At 46.5% G+C, this 21,211-nt stretch overlaps 2 protein-coding genes across 2 annotated transcripts in view; one reads left to right on the plus strand and one right to left on the minus strand.

The window, feature by feature from the left end:
• Positions 1 to 21,211, minus strand: part of glod4 (glyoxalase domain containing 4) — a 137,449-nt gene that overhangs the window by 80,194 nt on the left and 36,044 nt on the right. The gene's annotated exons all lie outside the window — the stretch shown is intronic.
• Positions 1 to 21,211, plus strand: part of LOC133107812 (membrane-associated phosphatidylinositol transfer protein 3-like) — a 54,455-nt gene that overhangs the window by 19,503 nt on the left and 13,741 nt on the right. The window contains exons 4-10 of the mRNA XM_061217013.1: positions 2,886 to 2,956; positions 4,810 to 5,030; positions 10,301 to 10,490; positions 11,190 to 11,312; positions 11,803 to 11,972; positions 14,156 to 14,313; positions 17,588 to 17,758. Coding sequence (XP_061072997.1) covers positions 2,886 to 2,956; positions 4,810 to 5,030; positions 10,301 to 10,490; positions 11,190 to 11,312; positions 11,803 to 11,972; positions 14,156 to 14,313; positions 17,588 to 17,758 — 1,104 coding nt within the window. The remainder of the gene's footprint in view (positions 1 to 2,885; positions 2,957 to 4,809; positions 5,031 to 10,300; positions 10,491 to 11,189; positions 11,313 to 11,802; positions 11,973 to 14,155; positions 14,314 to 17,587; positions 17,759 to 21,211) is intronic.

Consider the following 21,211-nt stretch of genomic DNA (forward strand, 5'->3'; position numbering starts at 1 on the left):
CCGAAGATGACAGCCATGTGTCTTTTCTTATCATTTGTGATAAGGTTGGAGAACACATTTGGAGGGATTCCTCCATGCCCACTGTACATTCCCGTTGACACTGATGGTTGGACTACACTGGTCATAGATGCTCATGTCACTGTTGGAGCACACTTCGTTTCAGATTAACGGCTGCTGACAGACGTGCTAAGATGCAGAAAGCTAGGCAGCTGCCCTGCCAGGGTTCTGTCAATGTGGCAGGAAGCATTATGGGCACATCGGATGATTTTCATCACCTGGAATTATAATGCCTCGCGAATTGGTGCGCTAATTTATGATCAAGCGGTTCGGTAAAACAGCTTAGTTTTGTGAATGTGCCAAGTCCTGTGCAAAACATTCGGCTGAACTGTGTGCAGAGTGCTCGTGCTTTGAGCAGCAGAACTGGCAATCAGCCGGTTTAAACATGTGTTGGGTGATTTCAGGAGCCCCCCCCCCATCTGACAGTGGCCTTTTGGAGGGGAAACAGTGATTGCTTGCGCTTGAGAAAGCGATAAATGACTGTGTAACTGGCTCGAATGTTGGGGCCCGTTGCCACATGATTGGTCGTGCTTCCGAATGGCGTGTGACGCTGACCGCAGTGGTGACAGGAAAAAAAAACCAAATGCTACCAGCTGAGTGGGCTCTTATGGAACAAGCCAGAGACATCGTGAGGCTGTTGAAAATCCGCATGGATTTGTCTGGGTATTCCACAGCTTAGTTCACAAGCTGAAAATCGATACAACTAGAGGACTGGATGAACAATAATTCTGCATTCTGTGATTTCGCTCTGCATGGCTACTCTTATGAATGTTCGGCTACAAAACCTTTTTTTTTTTTTTTATTAAACTTTTGTTAAATTCACTCTGTGTGTAAAATGCATATTCAAATATGCATTCAGTGTTTTCATTCTAATGTTCAAAAAATTTTTGGGGTACAGTCAGTCCTAATGTGCAGGGATCTGTGTGTGTCTGAGAGGAAGAGGTGGAGGGGACCTGTGGGGGTCGAATATGCCCAGAATCAGCCGGCATCCGCAGAGAGGGAAGGAAGATTAAGCATTTCCACTTAATTTACTGATGGAAAATATTTTAGGATTTACTGATGACCCCAGAGAGGCAGCGAGGCTGAAGAATTAGCCTTTGGATCAATAATCCATTCCTCTGTTATTCACATGCCCTGTGCCTGCTCCTCTGTCATTTTCTTCTTCCCTTTGTTTTCTCTCTCTCTCCATCATCTTTCGCTTCAATCACCATTACAGCATTCCCCCTCTCTTTCCCTTCCCTTAAAGGTACAAGAGGTAATTTCTGACTTCTAACGGTCAAGAGAGGAACAGCAGCAAGCGCAAGCAAACCCCTTCAAACCACAACACCGTTTATCCCTCCCTATTCTCTGTGAATGCGCTGACATTGAAACGCCATGTGGGCGGTGGCAGTTAGAACCAATTTTCAACCAATGAGCTTGAATTATTGTACTGTTATTCAATGTTTTGGTGCAGAGTGTCGGGCCCTCAACTGTATATTGTGAAACCCGAATTTAAGGACTATAAACACAGGCAGAGGGTGAGTCAACATGTCAGTGGGCCTTTTTCAATGATAGGAAGGGATTTACGATGGTCTTGTAACAATGTTTTAACACAAAAATTGTACCTTGAGCTCTATTTGTCTTTGCTTATTTCCTCCACTTATTTCCCAGACCTCAATCCTGCAAACTGACAGGTGACTTGATGGGAACAGATAGGGACTTTCTCCATTTCCACTGCAGTCTGTTTGTTTCTGAGTGTAGGGCATTGACCCAGCCCAGTATCCAGTTGGTTCTGACAGTACATTACATTACATTACATTACATTATTGGCATTTGGCAGACGCTCTTATCCAGAGCGACGTACAGTTGATTAGACTAAGCAGGAGACAATCCTCCCCTGGAGCAGTGCAGGGTTAGGGGCCTTGCTCAAGGGCCCAATGGCTGTGCGGATCTTATTGTGGCTACACCGGGATTAGAACCACCGACCTTGTGTGTCCCAGTCATTTACCTTAACCACTATGCTACAGGCCGCCCCCAGGTTTACGTTTGGTCATAACTCCTGTCATTTGCCTGCTGCCCATGAGAGGCACACAATCCACTCTCAAACTCCACAATCTCAACACGCCCTTATACTCCTTTAGAAGATGTTCACAGAACACATTTACTGACCATTGCACCTGCTAGCTCCTTGTCTCTTAGTGTCCTGCTTTTTGCCTGACATTTCCTTAGTGAATCAATGCTATTTTATTCTACATGTCTCTCGTTTTATTTGCATGTAGTTTTAAAATTCTTTTTTATTAAATCTTTTTATTTGAATTGTATGAATTCTTGCATCTTTGACACATTTTCCTGGCCAGATCAGTGTTGTACATGATAATTTGCTCTAAATCTTTTTTACCTAGTTCAGTAGAGCTATGTAGGTCTGATTGTTTTAACATTAAAAATGTTTTATTTATTTATGTATTAATTACAATCTTCCTGTTACTGTATGTAAGGAATTGCATTAGGCCAGCCCTTCAGATCAGCACAAACTGTGTGTGAGTTTATCTGTGTGAAGTGGTTCCAGTGATGACCCTTTCATTTGCTTTATTGGCAGGGCAACTACCGTCACATTGCCAAAGCAATACAACATCATACTATACAATATAATAGAATGTAATAGAAACACAGAGAAGTATGAACATATTACTTTTTCTTGAAGTTGTGAAGAACATAACGAGAATGAAATGAAATGATCTCTCTCTCTCTCTCTCTCTCTCTCTCTCTCTCCCCCTCCCTCCCTCCCTCCCTCCCTCCCTCTCTCTCTCTCTCTCTCTCTCTCTCTCTCTGTTGTTCTGTCCCCCGCTCAGAGAGCCTGCACCACTTCCCACATGCTCACTGTCTCCCCCAGAGCAGCATCGATGAGCTGGATGACATGGAGGTAGGTCCTCTTTTAAAACGCGAAAACATGTCTTCCCCCAAGAAAGTTTTTATTACCTTACTATATGAGCGCTCAGTGATCGATGACAGTGGGACACAGAATAATATAGCTCACATACATACATACATTAAGTGAGCACTTTATTGGGTAAACTTTCAGACATGGTCAAGAGGTTCAGCTGTTGTTCGGACCAAATGTCAGAATGCGGAAGAAATGTGTTCTAAGTGACTTTGACCGTGGAATGATTGTTGGTACCAGACAGGGTGGTTTGAGTATCTCAGAAACTGCTGATTTCCAGTTCTGCGGGCAAAAACATGTTAATGAGAGAGGTCAGAGGAGAAGGACCAGACTGGTCGAAGCTGGTGACAGTAACGCAAATAACCACACATTACAACAGCAGCATGCAGAAGAGCATCTGTGAACACACAATGCGTCAAACCTCGAAGTGGATAGGCTACAGCAGCAGAAGACCAATAAGTCTAAAGAATAAGTGACAAATACCTAATAAAGTGCTCACTGAATATAACTCCATGTTGAGTCTGTGGGCAACCAACTGTGTGGCAATCATGTTGGATTTATTTTTGTTGTTGTTGTAGGTTAACTGTTCTGCATAATCAGTGCAGGCTTTGCACAGGGATTTTATGCATTGCCCTTGCTCTGTGATTTCTATGTTTCATTACTTGCAGCTGATTTAAACCTGCAGTGAGTCTGCCCATCGGTGTGAAGTCTTTTGTTTGTTTAAAATACTTTGAGAATCTTTATGAACATAAGTCCTGTTCAGTACATGCCTTAACATGTTCTCTCGTGTTATGGCTGCTTTTCTATTCCAGTCCCTAACTGTTTCCAATTTGCATCCATCAAATTATTTGTTTATCTTGCATGTAGACAACTACCTATGCAGAGCTAGGACACACTCTCACAGGAAAGATAAATGGTTCCTTGCATCTTTGCAGGGAAATTGAGGTAATGAATGTATATAATAACATTGCGTTCTAAATGAGGCGACGGCTTTTTTTTACTGTAATAATTTTCTGTTTTTTAATGGATATCCATTCATACGAATTGTTGCCATGCATGTTTTAACAAACCTGAACGGGTTCATGGTTATGCCAAGGTGCAAACAGTAAGGAACATACTGTGCATTATTGAATGTGTAAGTGAAGGGTAATATGAATGTACAGTATGCATGGAGGAGCAATAGAAAAAAGCACCTGGCGTGTGGCAGGCTCAGTCTCTTTTTTTCTACTCTTCAAGGACAGGAGTGATGGTGTAATCTCTGTGTGGGTGATGCTGCTTTGTAATTAATTCTCTTATGAAATGTCACAGATTCCACACTCCGCAGTCTATTCAATATCTTCTTATTAATTAATTGCCCGTCTGAGACCTGGAGCGATTTTGTCTTGGACAAAACGTTTTTGCTGTCCTTTAGGACACGCACCCGCTAATTATTTCACAAGTCGTTAGGAATCCGCGTCTGTGGGTTTTGCTAATTTTTGTGCTTTGATTGTTCCAAACGTTAACTAAAGACTCACCTCTACAGATTGTACCATGACTTTCCTGACTCACTTTAGAAATCCTTTCTTTCTGTCTATCTTTCTTTCCTTTTGGATAATGTTATAAATATAGCTGTTTAGAATTTATAATCTGTCGCATGATACTTTCGCTGGATACAATACAAACTGTTGTTTGTAAGGTTAATATGACACTTATTGATTATAATTGGCCCAATTGTTCTCCACTACTGTGTGTCACTCTAGATAAACGTGGCCGTTTTTGAGTGATTACAGTGTAATGTGATGCAGTGTAAGCGCCTCACTGTCCTGCCTTCTGATTGGTCCTGGGCTGGTGTGCAGAGGAAATGCAGAACGCAGGTTCTGATTCTGGTGGTGCACGGAGGCAGCGTCTTGGATCCGGCCGGCGGAGACGCCGGGGCCAAGGCCCGAGACGTGGCCACGCTGGTGTCCGTGCTGGAGAAGGTGGCGCGGGCGCATTTCCAGGCCGCAGCTGAACACGTGCTCATCAGGCTGGTCCCGTGCCCTGCAGTGTGCGCCCAGGCCTTCTCTCTCCTGTCCCAGTGAGTGCCCTGCAGTGTGCCCCAGGCCTTCTCTCTCCTGTCCCAGTGAGTGCCCTGCAGTGTGCCCCAGGCCTTCTCTCTCCTGTCCCAGTGAGTGCAGTGTGCCCTCAGGCCTTCTCCCTCCTGTCCCAGTGAGTGCAGTGTGTGCCCAGGCCTTCTCCCTCCTGTCCCAGTGAGTGCCCTGCAGTGTGCCCTCAGGCCCTCTCCCTCCTGTCCCAGTGAGTGCAGTGTGCCCCCAGGCCTTCTCCCTCCTGTCCCAGTGAGTGCAGTGTGCCCCCAGGCCTTCTCCCTCCTGTCCCAGTGAGTGCAGTGTGCCCTCAGGCCCTCTCCCTCCTGTCCCAGTGAGTGCAGTGTGCCCCCAGGCCTTCTCTCTCCTGTCCCAGTGAGTGCAGTGTGCCCCCAGGCCTTCTCCCTCCTGTCCCAGTGAGTGCAGTGTGCCCCCAGGCCTTCTCTCTCCTGTCCCAGTGAGTGCAGTGTGCCCCCAGGCCTTCTCCCTCCTGTCCCAGTGAGTGCAGTGTGCCCCCAGGCCTTCTCTCTCCTGTCCCAGTGAGTGCAGTGTGCCCCCAGGCCTTCTCCCTCCTGTCCCAGTGAGTGCAGTGTGCCCCCAGGCCTTCTCCCTCCTGTCCCAGTGAGTGCAGTGTGCCCTCAGGCCCTCTCCCTCCTGTCCCAGTGAGTGCAGTGTGCCCTCAGGCCTTCTCCCTCCTGTCCCAGTGAGTGCCCTGCAGTGTGCCCTCAGGCCTTCTCCCTCCTGTCCCAGTGAGTGCAGTGTGCCCCCAGGCCTTCTCTCTCCTGTCCCAGTGAGTGCAGTGTGCCCCCAGGCCTTCTCCCTCCTGTCCCAGTGAGTGCAGTGTGTGCCCCAGGCCTTCTCCCTCCTGTCCCAGTGAGTGCAGTGTGTGCCCCAGGCCTTCTCCCTCCTGTCCCAGTGAGTGCAGTGTGCCCCCAGGCCTTCTCTCTCCTGTCCCAGTGAGTGCAGTGTGCCCCCAGGCCTTCTCTCTCCTGTCCCAGTGCCCTGCAGTGTGCCCCAGGCCTTCTCCCTCCTGTCCCAGTGAGTGCAGTGTGTGCCCCAGGCCTTCTCTCTCCTGTCCCAGTGAGTGCAGTGTGCCCTCAGGCCTTCTCCCTCCTGTCCCAGTGAGTGCAGTGTGTGCCCCAGGCCTTCTCTCTCCTGTCCCAGTGAGTGCAGTGTGCCCCCAGGCCTTCTCTCTCCTGTCCCAGTGCCCTGCAGTGTGCCCCAGGCCTTCTCCCTCCTGTCCCAGTGAGTGCAGTGTGTGCCCCAGGCCTTCTCTCTCCTGTCCCAGTGAGTGCAGTGTGCCCCCAGGCCTTCTCTCTCCTCTCCCAGTGAGGGCAGTGTGCCCCCAGGCCTTCTCTCTCCTGTCCCAGTGAGTGCCCTGCAGTGTGCCCTCAGGCCTTCTCTCTCCTGTGCCAGTGAGGGCAGTGTGCCCAGGCCTTCTCTCTCCTGTCCCAGTGAGGGCAGTGTGCCCAGGCCTTCTCTCTCCTGTCCCAGTGAGTGCCCTGCAGTGTGCCCTCAGGCCTTCTCTCTCCTGTGCCAGTGAGGGCAGTGTGCCACAGGCCTTCTCTCTCCTGTCCCAGTGAGGGCAGTGTGCCCAGGCCTTCTCTCTCCTGTCCCAGTGAGTGCCCTGCAGTGTGCCCTCAGGCCTTCTCTCTCCTGTCCCAGTGAGGGCAGTGTGCCCCAGGCCTTCTCCCTCCTGTCCCAGTGAGGGCAGTGTGCCCTCAGGTCTTCTCTCTCCTGTCCCAGTGAGTGCCCTGCACTTTGCCTCTCGACCAGTGGACACAGAATAGGAAAAACACTCCACTGTCCATGGTACTGAATTGCAATCACTGTCCATGGTTTGAATCTCTGCCACAGCTCTTGGCGTTGGTCTTGTTCAGAGTGAGCTCATTCTACACCTGCGGCCTTAACCTCCCTCCATTGATCATGACTGCCCTAAGTAATGAGGAGGATTTTGTAAAGAAAAACATTAACATTAAATCACTGTGATACATTTAAAGTCCCAATGTTGAGTCCCAGTTGCCTTATTGTAATGGGTGATAATATCCTCATATTAAGAGATTGCCCCCTTGCATATGATTTCAGATACTTTCAGATCACTAGTTTCAGCCTGTAAGAAAAGTACTCTGTTTAATATATTCAGTGCACATAGAGATATGGATGCACTGTGAGGAATGCAGTGGAAGGGCTTAACCTTTCATCAAGCCAAGGTGCCTGTTTCCTCTGCTTTGGATCTCTCCTTGTGTCTTGGATTTGGGTTTTTTGCGACTCAGCTGACACTTAATATGAGAGAAGAACTGGGGATCAGACACCGTTAACAATGAAAGGTTAATAATAACAACAGGTGACATTTCTCCCCTTGCCTGATGCGCTGTGCACTTTCCTCTGTGTGTGAGCTCTGAAAGGACGGCCGTGGCTTCGTGTTCTTCCCCGAATCCCCCGGTCCTCACGCGTGACCGGCACAGCGTGAGCCGACACACACACACGGCGTTTGATGGGGCTCAGCGTTCATGGCATCACAGGTTTGATGTGCTCGCTGCACCGGCCGCAACATGAGCAGCGCTCTGAGTGCTGGTAGGAGGGGGAGACGCGTCTCTAATCTGTAACCTCCTGCTGGGATCTGAGGGTCTGCCGGGCGTGGGTCTCTCTCTCTCTCTCACTCTATCTCTATCTCTATCTCTCTCTCTCTCTCTCTCTCTCTCTCTCTCTCTCTCTCTCTCTCTCTGAATCCCGCGGAGAGCCCAGTTTCACGGGCCAGGCTTCATGTGAGCGGCCTCTCCTTGTGTTCAGATTCTGAAGCCGCTGCCAAAATGTGAGCATTTACCAAACTGTCGTTCTGGTGAAATGCAGTTTAGTGATGTGGGACACATCAGAGGATGTTAACACAAAGAGTCTTAAAAAAAAAAAAAAAAAAAATCTAGTCAGCTCTAGTGTACTGTCCTTTACCTTGCTAAGCCTGCTGATAATCCCTTTGCTAGTTTCACCAATGAGGTGAATTTGGAGTACATTTTTCTACTCGGCTTATCAGTATGTAATGGGGTCATTGCACCCTTGGTTTAATAAGATGCATTCCTGATAGCTGTAGGTCTAGCCCATTAATCATAGCTGAAGCTACACGTGAAGATAAACGCAGTGGCCTATTTATTAAATCAACACAATGAGACAATATACAAGACACCGTGCATCATTCACATTTTAAGGGGATGAGGCTGCTTAAACGGCAAATAAACAGACATGAAATGAGCTAACAAGCATGAATAAACTCAGTCGGGAAAAAAAAATCTGTGTCAGCTTGCTTGCTGCTGTGTTACAATGCAATGATTGTGGCAGTATTATGTATCACAGGGTATTGTATGGCCACTGTAGCCCCAGTTCGGATGCTGTTGTTTTTCACGTGTGACACTGAGTCTGAGCTGCCTCCCCTGGTGAACGGCGATCCAGACTGAGGAACCCTGCAGTCAGTGTGCAGAGCTGTGTGCTAATGAGCAGCCTGTGTAGTAATGAGCAGCCTGTGTGCTAATGAGCAGCCTGTGTGCCGGTAATCAGGCGCTGGAGTACAGGCACAGCACCGGTTCCGCCTGCCTCCACACAACACAACAAATTAACAAGTCCCTAAACACCTTCCCGTCTATTTTCCTTCAGAAGGGAAATTGGCAATATCGTCATCTCCAACATGACAGTCAGAAAACGAACGGAAATAAATAATATTTGCTGTCGTGAAGGTAGAATAAGCGTGAACCTAAATATCACAAGAGCATTCAATGACAATCTTTAGCAATGTTTGTCCCTGACAAAAGTCATTTTTGTTTATTCCCATGATGCACGCATTTCAGAGAGACCCACTGTACTCAGCTTTTGGTTGAACTTGGCTTTAACTTAGGCAACAGAAAAACAAATGTGCATAAATTTGTTTTATTATTCAGTCATTTAAATGTATTTTTAAATATATTTTTTAAGCCTAAATTTCCCACTATACAGGTTCACCAAAACTGTCCGGGCATGGTAATGAGAACTGTCATTACCATGCCATTAGCTATGATTGACAGACCGTGCCTCCACTTCCCACACATAGTTGTTTGTTACCATAGCTACCTGCCTGATACATGCTCATCTTGGGAGACTGAGTTTTCACAAGCTAGCTAACTTAGTATATCAACTGTCGATAGCGAAGGTAAGGAAGCTGACTTATCCAGTAATAATTAGGCTGTGCATTCACTGTAGGGAACCAGTCCAAACCCCATAGGACACTGGAGCCCCACAGGGGGGTGGGTGGGGGTGAGCAGTCTGCAGGGTGGAGAGGAGAGTGATGGGTACCCTACAACTCGTATGCTTCCCTGTGCGGAGATGGCCGCTGTTGTGGCAACTGGAATGGTATTTGTGACCACACCATGAACAAAGGCTCCTACATCTTGTGTGTTGTCTCCCATATAAACCATATGAAGGTTTGCCTGTAATTCTTTGTCACAGCTGTGGATGGCACATTTCAGTGGCCAGACGGCTGCAGTGTTTGAGTTTTTGTGCCTGCTGGAGGGCTGCAATGTGGCTGGAGTATGAGTGAGTACTCACCAAATATCCAAGTCAAATTGTAAAGGGCCTGAGAGAGCAGGTAAATGTGTGAGATGCAGAGTTATAGTGCAGGTGAATGTGTGAGATGCAGATTTATAGTGCAGGTGAATGTGTGAGATGTAGGTGAATGTGTGAGATGCAGATTTATAGTGCAGGTGAATGTGTGAGATGCAGATTTATAGTGCAGGTGAATGTGTGAGATGCAGATTTATAGTGCAGGTGAATGTGTGAGAGGCAGATTTATAGTGCAGGTGAATGTGTGAGATGCAGATTTATAGTGCAGGTGAATGTGTGAGATGCAGATTTATAGTGCAGGTGAATGTGTGAGATGCAGATTTATAGTGCAGGTAAATGTGTGAGATGCAGATTTATAGTGCAGGTAAATGTGTCAGATGCAGATTTATAGTGCAGGTGAATGTGTGAGATGCAGATTTATAGTGCAGGTAAATGTGTGAGATGCAGATTTATAGTGCAGGTAAATGTGTGAGATGCAGATTTATAGTGCAGGTGAATGTGTGAGATGCAGAGTTATAGCGCAGGTGAATGTGTGAGATGCGGATTTATAGCGCAGGTGAATGTGTGAGATGAAAATTTATAGTGCAGATGAATGTGTGAGATGCAGATTTATAGCGCAGGTGAATGTGTGAGATGCAGAGTTATCGCGGTGGTAAATGTGTTAACTGCTGTGTGCTTGCAGTCTGAACCCGTACAGTTACGATGAGACCTGCGTGTCCAGCAGTGTGGACCCACTCCCCCTGGCGGCCCTCCCGCTCCTTGCTATTGTGGCCCCCCACTACCAGGACGCCGTGGCGACCATCATCGCCCGCGCAAACCAGGTCTATCACAGCTTCCTGCAGTCCCAGGACGGCCAGGGCTTCTCGGGACAGGTGTGTCCTGATGCCTCCCTGTGGTTTTTTGTCAAGTCATGATGAGCCAGGAAATATGCTTGGACAGAATTCAACTTCCTATGTCCTTCATTTTCACTTGCAAAATACATGCAATAGTTTTTATCAGCTTTTGTTATTCACACCAAGGTTTACTTCCTCTAACCTGCTCTTGCAATCAGATCAGACTCCACTCTGTGAAATTTGAAGTGTCTTTCTCTTCTGAAAGTGTACAAGGAACACATTGTCGGTTTGATACCTCTTTTTTTGTTTTGTGTTGGATGAAGATCAGGCAAATCCCTGGGAAGATTACGTTTTTGTTGGATATAAACTTATCGCCCGAGGTCACAAGCACCAGTGCCTGGGGACTGCTGAATGTGTATCTACTGAGTCACATGATCTCTTACACTGCACATGGGAATTAGAGCTTTAAAAAAAGCAACAAAAGCAGGCAAATTTACAGGGAACCCCAGCTCCCAGATTTTTATCGGAGGTTATGAAGAATCGAACCTCCTTAATCAAACTGAATAGCTTTTCAGTTTTCTGTACATACAGGGTTGTTTGGTGGGGGGGAGGTGGCTAATTCATATGCAGGGCTGCATTTGGGTGGCGGTCGGTGTGCACCTGATTGGTGGCTGTGTCGGGCATGTATAAGTGCGTGTGATTGGTCACAGCCCTTGGCGGGTGTTCTCTGTCTCACAGGTATGCCTGATTGGAGACTGCGTCGGAGGTGTGCTCTGTTTCGACGCCTTGTGCTTCAGTGGCGCCCAGAAGTTTGGCAGCCCTAGTAACAGCATCAAAAACAACAGTACAGAGAGTCTGAAGGTAGGGGGCGCTAGTGGGCCTGTGATGAGTCTCCCGCAGGTTTTGAACCGAGGCACATGTCCTGGCTGTACTGCAATACTGACGACGGGGACAGATATCAAAACATCCCCTCAGAGTGTGCGTGTACAGACTGTATGCTCTGACTGTTCTCTGCAGTCGATGGTGTTTGTTTGGAGCTGTATGTGCGACATGGCTCAGGCAGTAAGAGCAGTCGTCTGGCAGTTGGAGGGTTGCCGGTTTGTTCCTCCGCCCCGGGCTGTGTCGAAGTGTCCCTGAGCAAGACACCTAACCCCCAAATGCTCCTGACGAGCTGGTTGGCGCCTTGCATGGCAGCCAATCGCCGTTGGTGTGTGTATGAATGGGTGGAATGAGAAGCATCAATTGTCCAGCGCTTTGGATAAAGGCGCTATATAAATGCCAACCATTTACCATTTACCATTTACCATGTGTGATGGTGAAAGTTTGATCTCTCCCCGTGTCTCCCCTTCAGGACGGCCTGGGCCTCCTGCAGGAGTTGAGCCCCAAGCTGAGCTCCAGCAAGCGCCTCAGCAAGAGCAATATCGACATCTCAGTCCCCCGGGACACGGTGACCCCCGGCAGGCAGCCGCTCAACAGGAAACAGAGCGACTCGTACGACGGCGATTCGGCCCTCTTCAGTCGGTGCGTAAGACGCGAGATAAGGATGAAGATTCATGAAGAGGAGTTATTTCAATGCACTGTCCCATGTGGCATGACATGTTGTACAAGTAGCGGTTGAAATTGTACTTCCCTCTAGGGTCTTTCAGCGCACTTATCCCTGGTTACGGGTATGCACTTTGTGGTACGTCGCTCTGGATAAGAGCGTCTGCCAAATGCCAATAATGTAATGTAATGTAACGTGACGGTTGTAGCTGTGAAACCAAAGCTATAATAAGCACTTTTCAGTGCAGTGATACCTGTGATTACTGTGTGTATCATATTCTCAGTCATTTTTTACATGTAAATCAAGTCATCTCTCCTCCCAGAAAGTAACCTTTCTGTTGCTGTCTGGGAGGTGCTGACTGGCTACAGTCTGCACTATTGTGGAAAGTGCTGAATGATGGTTCTGCTGCTAAAAATATCCCTGTGTGTGCCTGTGAGCACAGCCCTATGACATAATGGAGCAGTTTACAACATGCATCTCTCTCTCTCTCTCTCTCTCACTCACTCTTTCCCTCTATCTCGCTCTCCCTCTCTCTCTCTCACTCTTTATCTCTCTCTCACTTCCTCTCTCTCTATCTCTCTCACACTCTTTCTCTCTTTCTCTCTGTCTATCTCTCTCTCTCTCACTGCTGATCTTTGATGGCCACCTTCTTATGGTCACGGCAAAAAGTTTCATTTATTCTCTTGCTTAATAGTCTCACCAGATTTATCCTGGTGCCCCAGACACAGCCCAGACAATCTCTCTAGAGGTTTTAGAGTTCAGAGATGCAAGCCACTGCCCCTCGCACAGTCTGTGCAACAGTCGTCTCCTGACTCAGGCAAGGGGGGCTGAACGGTCGTATTTCTCATTTAAGGGAGAATTTCTGTGGAAAACGTTTTTTTATATCAATATATCAGTAATGGGGCAGAGCCGGAAGCCATAATCAGACACACAGAGTGATCGATAAACCTATGGAATTTTGTGTTGAAGAATTGTGATTAAAGGCTGGTAAAAAAATCTGTATGTATTTTTATGTGTTTATGTGTTAATTCAGTTTTTGGTGGCTGAATGTTCTTAGTTCTTAGTTTTTTTTCTTCATATCGTTAAGAAAAATGATGTACATTGATGTGTTGCAATATTTTGTCCTTGAACTCATTTGCTTGTACTCAAGTGAAGAAACCAAAAAGGAAAACAAGCCAAAGGCAAATGACAAGTTAAGACAAGTGCCTTTATTTTCCAGTGGTTTTAAGCTAAAGGTTTAAGTTTATTACAAGGATTCAATTTTAGATTTATAATCTCAAAACACACTGTCCTTCTTTTATGTCTCTGAATTTGTGATAGGGAGATTTCTCATCTGTATGAAATGCAAAAAAACACATTGTATTTTAAATCATGACATGCAGGTCATGTATCTAATGAAAAGTCACACTTGGTATTAATTACATTTTTCTGTTTTTGAAAGATAGTTCCCTGGTGGAACAGAACAGCTGGCCACAACTCTTTATTTTCTTGACTTTCTCTCTCTCTCTCTCTCATGCACACACACACACACACACACACACATACATACGTACATCACACATTCAGAAGTGATCCTTTTCTCTGGAGATGCAGACTACAGATTTCTATCTGTTAATTGAATTATGTGATTCATCACTTCAGACACCTTTTCTTAGATTTTTCTCTTCATATTCATGACATGTAAATGTTTTCTCACCCATCCAATAGATTTAAAAAATCACATAATAATTACAGATTTGTTTCAGGTTTTGGAGGTAAGACTATCATATTATGTACTGGACATTCCTATCCTTCAGTTAAATACACTTTATTAATTATGTATTTTAATAATTTTAAATAATAATATAATGTTTTGCCAATGGCTGCTGCGGAAGTGTCATAAGACTTTGGGCTAATACCTGGAAAAATAATTTTAAATACAAATAAATCCTTTTGGGTGGATATTCTGGGACTTTGGGGTACTACATTTTGTGCTAAACTTCTAGGAAAAACAAACAGTGCTCTGCAATCAAAATATTTGCAAGTTGGGCGTTTGGGGCCCTAACATAATAAGAATAATTAAGGTGAAATGTAATAATTATTTATTCAGTTTTCGCTCCCGGCATGAAGTGCTTTCTGGTGTTTTGTTTGTTTTGTCACACGGGGATGCCTGTCTCCCCAGTCTTCTGCAGGAGAAGGGAGATCTGCACCCAGGCCAGGACAGCAGCTTGGTGTCTAACCCCGGCCACTTTGACTTTGAGGTGTCTGACTGCTTCCTGCTGGGCTGCCCGGTGGGGCTAGTCCTGGCCATGAGGAGGACTGTGCTCCCAGCCGTCCATGGTGAGTCATTACCCGCTGTCTGGGGTGAGTCATTACCCGCTGTCTGGGGTGAGTCATTACCCGCTGTCTGGGGTGAGTCATTACCTGCTGTCTGGGGTGAGTCATTACCCGCTGTCATGGGGTGAGTCATTACCCGCTGTCTGGGGTGAGTCATTACCTGCTGTCTGGGGTGAGTCATTACCCGCTGTCTGGGGTGAGTCATTACCCGCTGTCTAGGGTGAGTCATTACCCGCTGTCTGGGGTGAGTCATTACCCGCTGTCTGGGGTGAGTCATTACCCACTGTCTGGGGTGAGTCATTACCCACTGTCTGGGGTGAGTCATTACCCGCTGTCTGGGGTGAGTCATTACCCGCTGTCTGGGGTGAGTCATTACCCGCTGTCTGGGGTGAGTCATTACCCGCTGTCATGGGGTGAGTCATTACCCGCTGTCTGGGGTGAGTCATTATCCGCTGTCTGGGGTGAGTCATTACCCGCTGTCTGGGGTGAGTCATTACCCGCTGTCATGGGGTGAGTCATTACCCACTGACATGGGGTGAGTCATTACTCACTGATATGGGGTGAGTCATTACCCGCTGTCATGGGGTGAGTCATTACCCACTGACATGGGGTGAATCATTACCCACTGATATGGGGTGAGTCATTACCCGCTGTCTGGGGTGAGTCATTACCTGCTGTCTGGGGTGAGTCATTACCCGCTGTCATGGGGTGAGTCATTACCCGCTGTCTGGGGTGAGTCATTACCTGCTGTCTGGGGTGAGTCATTACCCGCTGTCTGGGGTGAGTCATTACCCGCTGTCTGGGGTGAGTCATTACCCACTGTCTGGGGTGAGTCATTACCCACTGTCTGGGGTGAGTCATTACCCACTGTCATGGGGTGAGTCATTACCTGCTGTCTGGGGTGAGTCATTACCTGCTGTCTGGGGTGAGTCATTACCCGCTGTCTGGGGTGAGTCATTACCCGCTGTCTGGGGTGAGTCATTACCCACTGTCTGGGGTGAGTCATTACCCACTGTCTGGGGTGAGTCATTACCCGCTGTCTGGGGTGAGTCATTACCCGCTGTCATGGGGTGAGTCATTACCCACTGACATGGGGTGAGTCATTACTCACTGATATGGGGTGAGTCATTACCCGCTGTCATGGGGTGAGTCATTACCCACTGACATGGGGTGAGTCATTACCCACTGATATGGGGTGAGTCATTACCCGCTGTCTGGGGTGAGTCATTACCCACTGACATGGGGTGAGTCATTACCCACTGATATGGGGTGAGTCATTACCCGCTGTCTGGGGTGAGTCATTACCTGCTGTCTGGGGTGAGTCATTACCCGCTGTCATGGGGTGAGTCATTACCCGCTGTCTGGGGTGAGTCATTACCTGCTGTCTGGGGTGAGTCATTACCCGCTGTCTGGGGTGAGTCATTACCCGCTGTCTGGGGTGAGTCATTACCCACTGTCTGGGGTGAGTCATTACCCACTGTCTGGGGTGAGTCATTACCCACTGTCATGGGGTGAGTCATTACCCGCTGTCTGGGGTGAGTCATTACCTGCTGTCTGGGGTGAGTCATTACCCGCTGTCTGGGGTGAGTCATTACCCGCTGTCTGGGGTGAGTCATTACCCACTGTCTGGGGTGAGTCATTACCCACTGTCTGGGGTGAGTCATTACCCGCTGTCTGGGGTGAGTCAGTCCCCAGCCATTACCCGCTGTCTGAAGTAAATCAGATTCAGTACTCAGACCCTTGAGACACGGATAAACCTCTCCAAGCTGCAAATGGTGTGATGATCTGATACTGTAGTGTCGTGTCTAGGAAACGACAGAGTCCAAATCTTCAATTTGTCGAAAAACATCTTCGCGAGGGAAAAGACGACACCAGGCAGCAAGATCTTCAGGAAAATCAGACTTTATTAGCACACGTGCATAAAGCCGGATCAGCTCTCCAGAACTGAACCCCGACTGGCATTTGTACACCCATTTTATACACAGTTACTCCACCTACAACTCCTCCTAAAACCTCATTCTGGCAAATCACCCACACTTTTCTTATCGTAACTCCTCCCAACGCTCCTCCCACAACGTCATTGTGGCAAATTGCTAACAGTCCTTATGCTCTGCCAACTCTGTACAAAGTTCAGGGCATTCTGCCAACTACGTGTCCTCACTTCACCCCGCACCTGCTCTTGGCAAACTACCAGACCTCATAAAGTTCTGGATGCCCTCCCTCTAACACGTCATCCATACACGTCACTCTGTATCTTTAGCTTTTATAAGACAAACTAAGCAGCAGTAATCATTGAAAATATACAGACAAACTAAACATTTCATTAATATTCACTTCTAATATACTTTTCTAATATACAGACATACTAAACATTTCATTAATTATTCTCTTCTAAGGGAATAAATGTACGTAGCATTCTTTGCTCTCATTTCAACAGTTTTCACTGTGGTTTCTTGCGTTTTCATAAGCTCAGCTATAATTAATGTTCAAGGTCAAATAGATACACTTCTGGCATAAAACATTGAGAGTCCCGGAGAAATCAGCTGTATAGTCATATCTTGCTCTGCCCGTGTCCTTGACAGTTTGGTCTACACAGTTCAAGACGGCCCCCCCCTGCCAGCTGGCTGGGCTCACTGTGTAATCCTAGCACAATTTAGCAGTTAATCAGTTTGAAACTATACAGGGTACATATCAAACTTTAATACAGATATATTGATAAACTTTTAGCACACATCGTCGAGAGTTTTGGAGGAACCAGCCTGCTCACTAAGGCGGAGTCTGATTTTGACTTGTGATTGGTTATCATGCTTTTAGGAGGGAGATCTTTCATTCTGTGAATTTTCCCCTACATTAGTCGGGTATGCATCCAACTGCAGTGGAGACCTGCAGAAGCGGTGGTACAACTTATTGTGCAAATTTATATAAAAATTCATACACTGAACTGTGTTCTAAATTGTTCTAATTGTTGCTCCTTTGGACACACCCCTCAGTGAAAAACAAAGGTGAATGAGAATACATTTAAGTCAATTTCCATTAACACCACTAGTTACAGAGAGCAATCAAACCTTGAACAACAGCCGGTAAGGTCTCATATTTTTTAATACCAATAACAAAAACATTTAGATTCTTAACCAAGGACAAACTGATATTCTTAATTCTCCATTCTATGTGTTTTGAGTCCATGTTTGTTGTCCAGTGGTTCCTTTTAAAGACAAATGACTGAATCCAGGCTACTGTAATAGGCTAGAGTAATAGGGTGTGTCCTCTGTCTCTCTAGCGATCCATCTCCGCCCTGCCTGCTCACAGATCTTCAACCTCTTCTACCCCTCTGACCCGTCTGCCTCCCGTCTGGAACCTCTGCTTCACCCCGCTTTCCACAAGCTGCCCCCCTTCTCTGTGCCACGCTACCAGCGATACCCCCTGGGAGACAGGTGCTCCTCTCTCATAGGTGAGACACTAACACTAACATCCTCACTCTAACACTAACATCCTCACTCTAACACTAACATCCTCACACTAACACTAACATCCTCACTCTAACACTAACATCCTCACACTAACACTAACATCCTCACTCTAACACTAACATCCTCACACTAACACTAACATCCTCACACTATCACCACCCTCTGGGACACACACTAACACTAACATCCTCACACTAACACTGTCCTGTGTACTGCATATCTACACATAAAGTATGTAAACATGCTAACCTCATGCTAACCAACCCATACACACACACACACACACACACGCAATGCTTGTTCTCTTAGACTAGACTGATTTAATATTGGTATGCAGTAGGCTGAATATAGACTGTAATTACAGCTCATCTCATGTCAGTATCTTTCCACCTGGATTAGTGTGAAACGTGCTGAAAATGTGCTGGGCATGTGTGCGCGCACGCCGGAGTAGGTGTGTGTTGGGAATTTGCTGCATGCATGTGTGTCAGTGCACACACGCATTAATATGCCGAAAATATGCTGGATGCTAAATGAGTGTGTTCAGGCAGTCCAGTGCATGAGTGGGAGGAAATCCTTTCCTGGATTGAAAGAGGATTATTGCTATAGAGCGCACACCTAGAAATGCTGGGACATACTGTACCACTGCAGCCATAGGTATTTGTTTTTTTGTTGTTTTGGCTCTGTAATCCAGCATATTGGATATGAAATGAAACAAAGAATGTGAGGTTATGTACACTACATTCATATCAGGTGAACCTGATAGACCAGCGGAGGATGGGTATCCTCTCTATAGCCAGGTTCCTCTCAAGATTTCTTCCCATTGGGTAGTTTGACTGTTTGAGGGTTTTTCTCCTACTAGGGAGTTGTTTACCTCATGTGCTATTTGGGGGTTTAGGGCTGATATTTCCCATTTTTCTTCCCTTCTGTTTACTGTGTAAAGTGTCTATGTGACAGTCTACTGTGAAGAGTGCTATGCGAATTGAATTGAATTGAACTGAACTGAGCCAAGTGCGGCACGGATGGTGCAGTGGTAGCACTGCCGCCTCACAGCAAGGAGGTCCTGGGTTCTGGGTCCCGTGAGTATGAGTGTGTGAGTGAATGGTGTGTGTGCCCTGCGCTGGACTGGCGACCTGTCCAGGGTGTATTCCTGCCTTTCGCTCAATGTATGCTGGGATAGGCTCCAGCCCCCCTGCGACCCTGTTCAGGATAAGCAGGTTAAGATAATGGATGGATGGATGGATGGATGGATTAATTGAATGTAGGAATTGCAGCCCTGCTTATACATAATCTCCCCCAGGTTTTTGACTGTTAAACCTCACCTGGTCAGATAAATGTGACATTTCAGCATTTAACGGAGGCTCTCATCCAGAGTGATCGACACTGATTAAATCTTTACACTCAGTGAGCACTTTATTCGGTAGACCCATGCAACAGCACCCCGGGCATCTCGGAATCACGGGCGGGACGATGTGGCTTGGAGAAGGCGTGTCGTTCTCAGGATCACCTGATCCAATCCGGACCGCTGAGGGACGGGGTGTAGGCAGTGTATCCCAAGCTAACACATGGGCAACTGGAATAGTTAGGGTACAATTGGCTACTAAATTGGGAAAACAATTAAATTTTAAAAATTCAATAATTCCCACAGAATGTTGTGCAGTATTCTAAGCTGTCTTTGTCCTTTACTTTACTCACAGAATTGTGAAACGTACAGTAATCCAGAATCCAGACGACGCACTGAAAGTGGGGCTGATATTTGCATGAACTGCTTGAATGAAGTGCTTTTAGTTTTTTTTTTTTGTTGGCTAGGTAAGCAGTGTTTTGATAGTTAACTTTGGTCACTTTTGCTCTGTTTGTTTGTTTCTTGTTAAAAAAAAAAAAAAAAAAAAAAAAATTGGCCCTCTTCCTTATCTTTGTTGTACAGGTAGCAGTTCAAATTGTACTTCCCTCTAGGGTCTTTCAGCGAACTTATCCCTGGTTATGGATATGCACTTTGTTGTACGTCGCTCTGGATAAGAGCGTCTGCCAAATGCCAATAATGTAATGTAAAAAATGTAATGAACTTACGCCCCTTGCTCTGGATAAAGGCAATGCTGGCTTTTCTTCTATTGCCATGTCTCCTAACAGCCGAGCCCTTTGTTCGTCCGCAGACTAGCCATCGGCCCACGTTTCCCGTGAGACAGAAAGGTCATCACACAGAAACGCACACCAAAGACTGCACACTAGACTGCACATAAAACACACCTCAGAACTAATCTGTAAACAAACACGTCTGCCACATTGCTGAGCTTCATAGAAAAGTATCCAAATACAATAATCACATTTCTTCCAGGCAGACGGTGTTGAATTGAGAGGGTTACGTCAGTCAGCTGCATTATCAACTTCATTGTCAACAGAACTCCATACAAAAGAGGTGCGGAGTGCAGGTGGGAGAATAAAGATGTGGCTCGATTTTAAAAGGAAAATCTTGCTCAGAAAATGTTGGCAGTACACTTGACGCTCCCCACTGTAATCACAGTTGACAGCAGTTGGGTTTGGAGGGGAAATGAAATTTCTGCCCAGACCAGGTACTATGAGACAAGAGACAAAATGATCTGCTACACACTCCAACAAATATGGCAAGCTCAGTCATATCAAAGAGACCCCCAAGTGTGGACACTGCTGCTTTTAGGAAGGTGGCGTATGTCTAAGGTCACATTTCAACTTTGTGCATTCATATGCTTGACATGAGCATTTCTGATACTAATCATATTCATACATATGTATTCATGCAAATGTATCAGTGCAAGCATTGTGTACTGTGCTGGATTTATCTATTTCATTGACATTGCCAAGATTCAGTTCTCTGAACCTCTTGGATTTGCTGAGATTGCAAAACGGCACAATTGTATGTTTTGCAGGGAACAGTAGAAGTTGATGCTTTTATTCTGAAAACCATAAGGGTGGTCAGTTCTCTCAGAGGAAGGAAGGCAGTATATTATCTTATTCATTCAGGATAAGCACCCATAAATCCCTATAAAGCCCTGTTCCTTAAATCACAGCCCTCCTGGGCTGAGAACTGCCCTTTACCTGGGAGATAGAAGTGAAGCCAGTCTGGCCAGTCAGGAGCACGCACAAATTATTCAGTTAATTACCTGGGAGGAAGAATTTGGCCATTGAGAAGACAGCAGGTCATCTTAAAACCCAACAGGAAACGGCAAGCGACAGACACACAACAGTGTGTGGCACCCGCAGTGACGCATACTGAAGGTGAACAAGGTGTCCCTGTCCCATAGTTCAATGCCAGTCAATTTAGATTTAGATGATTGTAACCAAATGGAGGCCTCATCCTTCATAGACATGTTTGAGGCCAGTTGACCTTCTTGAGAGATGCCTCAGACTCCCACGAAGGCTGCTAGAGTGAAGCTATGCCTGTGCACGCAACCTGCTGTCTCTTG

Source organism: Conger conger, chromosome 13 (genome assembly GCF_963514075.1).
Source record: "Conger conger chromosome 13, fConCon1.1, whole genome shotgun sequence".
In the NCBI taxonomy this organism is placed as follows: Eukaryota; Metazoa; Chordata; class Actinopteri; order Anguilliformes; family Congridae; genus Conger; species Conger conger.